This window comes from Globicephala melas, chromosome 6 (genome assembly GCF_963455315.2).
Source record: "Globicephala melas chromosome 6, mGloMel1.2, whole genome shotgun sequence".
NCBI lineage: Eukaryota > Metazoa > Chordata > Mammalia > Artiodactyla > Delphinidae > Globicephala > Globicephala melas.
The window spans coordinates 47,675,219-47,684,014 of record NC_083319.1 but is presented as its reverse complement, the minus strand read 5'-3'; the positions used below and the strand labels follow the sequence as shown (position 1 = coordinate 47,684,014).

The following is an 8,796-nucleotide window of genomic DNA, read 5'->3' as shown; positions in this document are numbered from 1 at the left end:
AGTTCTTACAGGCCTGGTTTGCTAATTCCTGGCTTATTTTTCCTGCAGTGTTTGTTAAATCAGTTTCTCCAGTACAATAAATTGCCCTGAAAGAGCAAGGCAGTTTGCTTTGGAAACCAAATGAACCCTTTCAGGTCACTTGGTATCTTGTGATACAATTAATTTGAAACTGTATTTTGCAATATGGAAATATTTAGGAAAATTAGTGAACTAGAGATGATATGTATAATTTGACTCAGAGAGTCACTCACGTTTTTACTTCTTTGTAGCTTTGAAATCATTGAAAGGGGAAATAAAAAAGAGAAGAGAAAGATTGTGCTGGAAAGGATGTTTCTGAGATGAGTTAGGACTGGTGGCTGAGAAACTGGGCATCTTGAAAGCCCAAACTGGTTTCAGACAATAACTCCTACAACCTGCAGGTCTGAGACTTTTGCAGAAAGCTGACTGATGGTAGCTGCTGTCTTGGGATGACGAGTTCAGGCTCTGAGATTGACTGATCAGTCAAGCAATTTGGATATGGGCCCCTGGATCAGAAATTGCACAAAGGACGATGGCAGCAGTGAGTAGAGTGAATTTCATAAGTTGTCACGATTCTCTTGAAGCACTCATCTTGGCTCTCTGTGCAGCCTTGAACTGAATACCATTGAATTCCATCTGGGGGAAACAAGAGGTCATGGTAGATGAATCCCTTGGCAGGTACAACCTACCCGGCCTCAGTTGCTTCAGATAACTAACAGGTTAAAAAAACAAAGACAAAGGAAAACAAAGCAAAAACTCTAGGTCTACCAGGATACAATCATCTTGCCTTTTAAGAACTCCCACCTAAAGTTATTCTAGTTGTGTGCATTGCAATACAAAAGCTTTGAAATTGTAAAGCAAAATAGCTTTCAAACTCAGTTCATAAAGCTATGCAATTGCCAGTTTCTGTGTAGAAATTTTTGAAATGTTAGCTTTTTAGAAACTCCCTAATAATCATCCCCCAGTTTTACCAGGTCATGAGGTATTCAAAGGGCTGAATCCACAGAAGGGTCATTTAGATGTGTAAGTGCTTTTTAGGAATGGAGGTGTGTTGTAGATCTCATTTAATTTTCCCCCAATTACAAGTAGTAATGCATGTTCACTGTGGAAAATGTGGACAATACGCAAAAGTGCAAAATAAGTGACAACAATGTCCTGTAATCTTAGCATTCCCAGTTTCAATTGTATGGGGGAGAACACAAATGAGCAATTCTCTAAAGGCAGCAAAACATAGTTGGAAACTTGAGAAAACAGTAGCCTTTCAACTGTGGGCGATTTTGCTCCCCAACCCCAGGACATTAGATAATGCCCATAAACATTTTTGTTGCTGCAACTTGGAAGATATTACTGGGATGTAGTGGGTATAGGCCAGCAGTGTGCTAAATATCCTACAATACACAAAATATCCCTGTATAACAAAGAATTATCCTGCCAAAATGTCAATAGTGTTGACAAACTATTGGTAAAACCATCAAGCCTAAGTTCCAGTGGTATTTATTTTGCATCAGCATGCAGTGGCAGACTTGTCATGTTAGGAAACTGCTCTTCCCACAACATTGTAGTTATTCCAGGTCCTTGAGCCAACCAAGAGCTATTGTCAAGATTTTGCTGTATAAGCTTCCAAGCTCTTTCTTATGTGCAGAGTTTTTATGGTAAGTTGACTAGATGGCTATCTGTCCACCTTCAGGAAGAGAAATCACTGAGAGCTAACATTTCCTGGCTCCAGGGGGGCTTGGCCCCTTGCCTCTTCAATAAGGAAAGGGTTCTTGACTGGTATGGGTGAGAGTCAGAGGGAACTTGGGGCTCAGAGAGCGGACATAGGTTGAACAAAGCTCAAGTAACCCTCTTAAAACCAAAACCCCAGCAGACATGACCCCAAATTTTCTTCCTCTCTCCCAACTGACTTTGATTTCCTCTAATTTTTTTTCTCTGCTTCCATTTCCATAGAGAAATTTAGAGTTTTGCTTTGTGGATTTTTATACATAAGTGGCATACTATACGTACTGTTTTGCAACTGACTTTTTTTCTGCTCAACAACGTTTTAAAGATTTTTTTCATGTTAACAAAAGGATCTGGTTCATTCTAAGTATTACATAGCAATCCATGGTCTGAATATATCATAGTTTAACACCTATAGACAAACATTTAGATCATTTCCATTACTTTACTATTAAACATAATGCTGCAGTGATAACCTTGATACATGCCTTTTTGTGTTACATGTAAGTATTTCTCTGAAGTAGATGCCAGGAAATAAATTGCTTTGTAGACAACTGTGCTCATTTAAAATTTTAACTGAAATTCACAAATTGTCTTTAAAAAAGTCAAACCAATCTAAACTGTCATTAGAAAATGTATGAGAGTTCCCATTTTCCCATATTGTCACAACCCTTGATATTATAAAACTCATAATTTTTAGCAATCTGATGGGTTAAAAATATTATTTCTGTAGTTTGCATTTCTTTGATATTTACTGATGGGTTGAGCTGCTTTTTATGTTTTTAGGTTAAGTCATTTATATCTCCTCTTCTGAAAATTGCCTTTCTATGTCTTTAACAAGTGTGTTTGTTTGTTTTTGGTTGTTGGCCTTTTAAAAAATGAGTTTTTTAGAAGTTCTTTATTCTGGGTAGATATTAATATTTTCTTGTTATTTCCCAATTATTTTTGCCCAGTTTTTTTCCTTATCTTTTATAGTTTTGGGGTTATCATTCATTTCATAAATTTTAAAATACTGATATATTCAAATTTATCATTTCCTTTATGATTTTTGTCTTTTGGATGTTAAGGAGGCCTCCTCTCTTTCAAGCTTAAAATATGTTCTTCAATATTTTCTTCTAATGTTTTCTTCATTTGGATTTTTATGTTTCTCTCTTTAATCCATGTGGACAAGGCCAGCTTCCTGGGCATTAAACCTGAGTGATTACACAGAGCCCTGCACTTCGAGGGAAATTATGTATTAATTTTTTGTGAGGATGTGAATGGTGTGAATGAGGCAGTATATAGATTTCTTTAGAAATGTGTGCTCTGAAGTACTCACATTTGAATTAGACTACAACACTCCTTAACTGTGTAACATCATGCAAATTTCTTAATCTTTCTATGCCTCAGATTTCTTATCTTTGGGAATAGCGACAAGATCCAGCTCATATCATTGATTTATTGGTGTGATGTAATCTAGGTAAAGCCCTTAGTATAGCATGTAGTAAATGCTCAGTGAATGTTTGCTCTTACATAAGGAGTTTTCCTGTGCTTATTTTAGTTAAATGTTTTTAAAGTGTTATGACTTACCTTTAATATGGACCTCTTTTATACAATACTGTCCAGGTTTTGTTCTGCAGGTTCCAAAGTCCAAAAGACATCCATGGAAGGGGATTGAGAGGTTGCATGATCTACAAATCACACCTCCAACACCTCCAAATACAGGACAGAAAAAATAAGGGAAAACTAGAGATGGACACCAGAGCCAGAAAAAAAGACAGAGAGAAAAGAGAAATCCAAAAATAAAGCAATGATTTTCAACTTTAAAAAGTATGCAATATTTTATAAATTGATTCTAAAAAGTCACATAAATTTAAAATATTTTTATTTGGAGAATTTAATAGGGGAAATTTCATAACATATGCTACATTAAAGAACTGGAAGCACTCTGAACTGATACTAATAAAAAAATGAAGCCAGGTGGGCTAAACAAGTTAGTTGGTTAAAATGTATTCAGTTTCTCAGAGCCTAATTAAATCAAACCAAAGTTATTTAGCCAGAATATTTAATTTCAGCCATATATCCACTGTTAGGTCTTCATTTCCATGTCTAAGGAAGAACATTATATATAGTAGGTTCTCTGTATTTATGGTTTTTTGATTAATATTTACGTATTGGTAATCTTCAATACGCAAACTCAGTGGCTTAAAAGTGTTATTTATTTTGGTTATGTAGAAATAGCCCAGAGATTTTTGACCTTGGTCAACGTAGATAAGATTGGAAGACATTAAGTGGAAGATCACTTTCCAAATCTGACTATGCATCAGATTCACTTAAGCAGTTAAAATGAACACAGATTTCCACAGCCTCCACAGAACCTGAGTTAGAATCAATAAGAGGTGGGGCCCAGGAATCCGTACTTTAGATATCCAGAAACAGTGGAGGGCGTGTGATCTGAATGTAGATGTCTGGACCAGTTTTTGAGAACCACTGGTTCTGTTGAATTCAGGAATCTCCTTTATAATAACCCCTGTAGGCGGCCTTGGCTAGTGATGGAGAGCTCATCATGATTAAACCAGTGCAGACTGTTAAAGAATTCTTCTGAAATTGAGCTGAAATTTGTCTTAAAGTTCATAGTTCCAATCTTCTAATATATGAAAACCATTGCTGTTCCACTCCTATTCACTAGTTAACTCTAAAGAAGAGTTTACTAAACATTTTGTGCAATGTATTTTATATCTCCGACATATTGGGGATTAGAAGAGATCACTTTTAATGGAAAATAGTCTGGCTGATGAGGCTAATTAACCTCTGTTGACTATTCTCCCCAGCTTCAAACTCATCTAAAGATATTTTGGAAATATCACATTGGTTTTCTCATTGAGCATGACAGAATTTCAATCCATAATCAATGATCAACCAGCAAATATATTTTAAAGAACTAAGCTTATGCCAAGGATTCTGCTAAACAATCTACATTTCCCACAATAAATCTTTCAGGCAGGTATCATAGTTGCCCACATTTCACGTAAAAGAAAACTGAGGCCTTAAGATTTTAAGTAGCTCACTCCAGTGGTGGAGACAGGAGTTGAAAGAGGTCTGTTGAAATCCAAACCCCTTGCTTTTAGCAAGCACACCATGTCACTGAAGTTGCCTACCTCTGTGTATCCCAAACCCTCTGATGTCACCTTCTTGTTGCTGGAGATTTTGACTCTTCCAAGATTCAGGGTCAGTCTCCTGCCCAGAATACTAGGGCTGCTTGCTTCTTCAAGTCATGCCTAAGGGAGTTTTCCTCCTGGACTCGTGATTTCTCAATTTATAACTTGTCCTTAGTGATCTACTACATAGCTCAGACCTTGGTGCCAGTGCCCCCCCCCAAGTGGAGAGCTTATATGATGCCAGATCTTTCTCTGCCATGCCTAAGGCCCCTGGACTGTGTTCCTGGATGAGATCTGCTCTAGTTTCTTTCTTTCCCTCTCAGATGGTCCTTCTTCCTTCTGATTCCACACCCAATATCCACAGCCTTCTCCCTAAAATCTTGGCCCTGACATTCTTTACTACAGCTGAAAGCGATGCCTTAACTTTTAGGTCTTTCTGCTGACTGTATATGTCCCATTGCATGAACACTTATAAATACGTTCACAGATCCATTTCCTTTCTTCCAGTCTTTTTGTCTGAAAATTTATTGTTGGTTTTATTAATATAACTAACATATGGTACATTCCAATTTGACAACGAAATTTAAAGTTTCAGGTTTTATGTTAAATTAATAGTCTCCTCACATGATTAATTCTGAAGTATCCTATTCTACTTCATGATCTTATTGTGGGGAAAATCTAACAGACTGTATTTAATTACTCAAATGCATATTATAAATATATATGTAATTATTTAAACATTATAAATCATGATGATGGTGATCTTTTTAAAATGACCATCCCTTACTTCATGGACACTCCTTACTTCAAAATTTCTCTTTATGCTGAATTTTCTTCTTTTACCCTCACATCTTCCCTGTGTATTCAACAAAATTAATGCAATCTCCTGAGTCATTTTTTTCATGATATCCAAGACAGGGAAGATGTTCTCTTGAAATTTTTCATCTATTCCTATGTTCCCTTCCACATTCTTTACAGAAGAGAAGTGTAAAGACTTAAAATGCAGCAGAGACCCAAGCAGTTTGAGTTTGCTCCTGCCCTTTCTGCAAGGGGTAATGAAAACTCTATTGCGCATTGTATGTAGTATTGAGGGTAGTGTGGGAAGCAGAGACTACAAACAAGTGGTCCAGGGGCTAGACCTGGTCGGTTTAACTTGCATACTGCTTTCACAATGTTAACATTTAAAAGTTGGGAGAGTTTTCCTGCAAACCTGAATATCTGGCTTCTCCTGAAGAATCAGATTTGGCATTGTTCGGCTCTCCTTTCTCCATGTCAGCTGGGTACTGGCTGCCCTCCTCTGGTTTTGTTACTGGGTGATCCGCCCCCCCCCCCCCCCCCCCATTTATATTATCTGACCAAACACTTGAGGCAGTTGAGATGGTGATCCCAGTATTAGGTACCAAAAGTCTCTAAGTCTCAGTATTAGAATTTTATTTACCTCTGGGATATCTTTTGGATTTTTCCTACTGACATGTGGTCTCCAGACCAACAGCATTGGCATCACTTGAAGCTTGTTGGAAATGCAGACTCTCAGGCCCTACACCTGACCTGCTGAATCAGATTGTACATTTTAACAAGATCCCCAGGTGACTCATATGTACATTAAATCTTCTGACTCTAAGAAACCCTGCCCTGTTAACCCCTGGGTTCAGCATAGAGCAGCCATCTTCATTAACCATATTACCATTCCATTGGGAAGGAGAATTCCCATGTGCTTAAACATGCCTGTTTGGAGATATTACCTTCATGAACATCTACCTAATTTGAAGGACCTTAGGAATTCTGTAAAAGGGATTGAAAGCTCTCTGTTATGTGGTTCTTTTATAAATGAAGGAATATTATAGTTGGTGGTGATGAGCACATAGAAAAAGTGCTGGGAGAGCCTTGTCTATGCTTATTTGGTCTAATTTATTTTTTGGGTCATATTTATAAGGGCTTCCTGCCTAGATTGATTAGTTCCAGCTTAATGATAATAATAGCAACATGTGGGCCACCATCTACCAGCTCAGTTTACTCATGTATAAAATGGGAAATAAAAGCATTTAACTCATAGGATTGTCATGTGGATTCAGTGCATTAATACAAATAAAATATTTAGACCAGTACCTGGCATATAGTAAATGCTGAATAAACGTTAGCTCATTGTTATTTAAGGGTTTACTCAGGCTTTGTTTTAAGGACCTTTGGTACTTTATTTAAGGCCACCCTCCACTTATATTGTAATTCTGCAATTTCTTGAGTAATTTTTCCTCTTTTTTGATTTATGTTTTCTTAATGACTTACCACCTAAGAGGCAGAATAAGATAAAAGCACCACCGAAGACAATCCTTCTCATTCTAAGATTTCTAGCCAAAAAAGATGGATGGAAAGACATGTACCACCATTAAATCTTTCCTAGGGAAGTAATGAAGTTGTACATTTGTTAGCTGTTATAAAAAGGGAAATCACTAAATAAGTTTATTTCTTTCATTAAGAAACTATAAAGAAATTCATTTTGTGAAGGAGGAAAAACAATGTACCTGTCTATGTCAAAAATTCACGATAAAACTTTTCTTAGTTCCAGAACATTTTAAGTTTAGCTGTCTTCTTATTATCAAATACCATTCCCTCCCTTAATAATTTCCCTGAATTGAAAAATAGGAAATAATATAGATAACGTTTCTAGAATAATATCGTGTTAAAAATACTTTTAACTATTAGCCAAAAAATTTTTATTTATGCTTCCTCATAAACTACTGCTTTCATTGCAAATGATCATATTTGTAAGGAAAGTATTTATATCATAGTTAACAATAGTTAACACTTATTAAAATGAAGAGAAAGAAATTGTCAGATTGGCTAAACTATGACATTTCAGTTATTCATAACTTACCTGCCTTCTTCATAAATGTATTGTGGGAATTTTCTAGGTCTGAACTTCTTTAAAAGATAACAAGTAAAATTTCTGATGTAATAAAGTTCGTTATAACTGAAACCAAGTCTCTGATCCTCTAGATTCCAAACAGTTTAAACAGTAAAATTTGCCCAAGTAAACAGGAAAAATTGTCACCAAAACACTCTGATCTATATGGAACTTAATTGCTTTATTTATGAAATTAACATAATAAGACTAAGGCAGTTGTTAAACTAATTAACTGTAAATATGGCTAAAGATTTCTGTGTTCACTATGCTACAGATTAATTAGTTCACATACTCATAGCCATGTGGGCATTCTATCGGTTCATTATATAAAGTACTTGATCTTAATATTTTTAAAAATGCCATGTAATCTTTATAATAGAACTTGGTGCATTCAGAAAGCAATTTGATTTTTTTTTAACATCTTTACTGGAGTATAATTTCTTTACAATCATGTGTTAGTTCCTGCTTTATAACAAAGTGAATCAGCTATACATATATCCCCATCTCTCCTCCCTCTTGCGTCTCCCTCCCACCCTCCCTATCCTACCCCTCCAGGTGGTAACAAAGCACAGGAGCTGATCTCCCTGTGCTATGTGGCTACTCCTCACTAGCTATCTATTTTACATTTGGTAGTGTATATATGTCCATGCCACTCTCTCACTTCGTCCCAGCTTACCCTTCCCACTCCCCGTGTCCTCAAGTCCATTCTCTACATCTGCGTCTTTATTCCTGTCCTGCCCCTAGGTTCTTCAGAACCATTTTTTTTTAATTCCATATATATGTTTTAGCATATGGTATTTGTTTTTCTCTTTCTGACTTACTTCACTATGTAGGACAGACTCTAGGTCCATCCACCTCACTACAAATAACTCAATTTCGTTTCTTTCTATGGCTGAGTAATATTCCATTGTATATATGTGCCACCTCTTCTTTATCCATCCATCTGTTGATGGACACTTAGGTCGCTTCCATGTCCTGGCTATTGTAAATATAGCTGCAGTGAACATTGTGGTACATGAC

General features: G+C 36.4%; 1 protein-coding gene across 1 annotated transcript; it reads right to left on the bottom strand.

The window, feature by feature from the left end:
- Positions 1 to 529: 529 nt before the first annotated feature.
- On the bottom strand, positions 530 to 7,248 carry C6H9orf57 (chromosome 6 C9orf57 homolog). Its single transcript, XM_060299970.1, has 3 exons — positions 7,158 to 7,248; positions 3,307 to 3,462; positions 530 to 654 (listed from the first exon to the last, which is right to left on the bottom strand). The coding sequence occupies exons 1-3, from the start codon at positions 7,246 to 7,248 to the stop codon at positions 530 to 532; spliced, it is 372 nt and encodes a 123-aa protein (XP_060155953.1).
- Between the last annotated feature and the right edge of the window lie 1,548 nt (positions 7,249 to 8,796).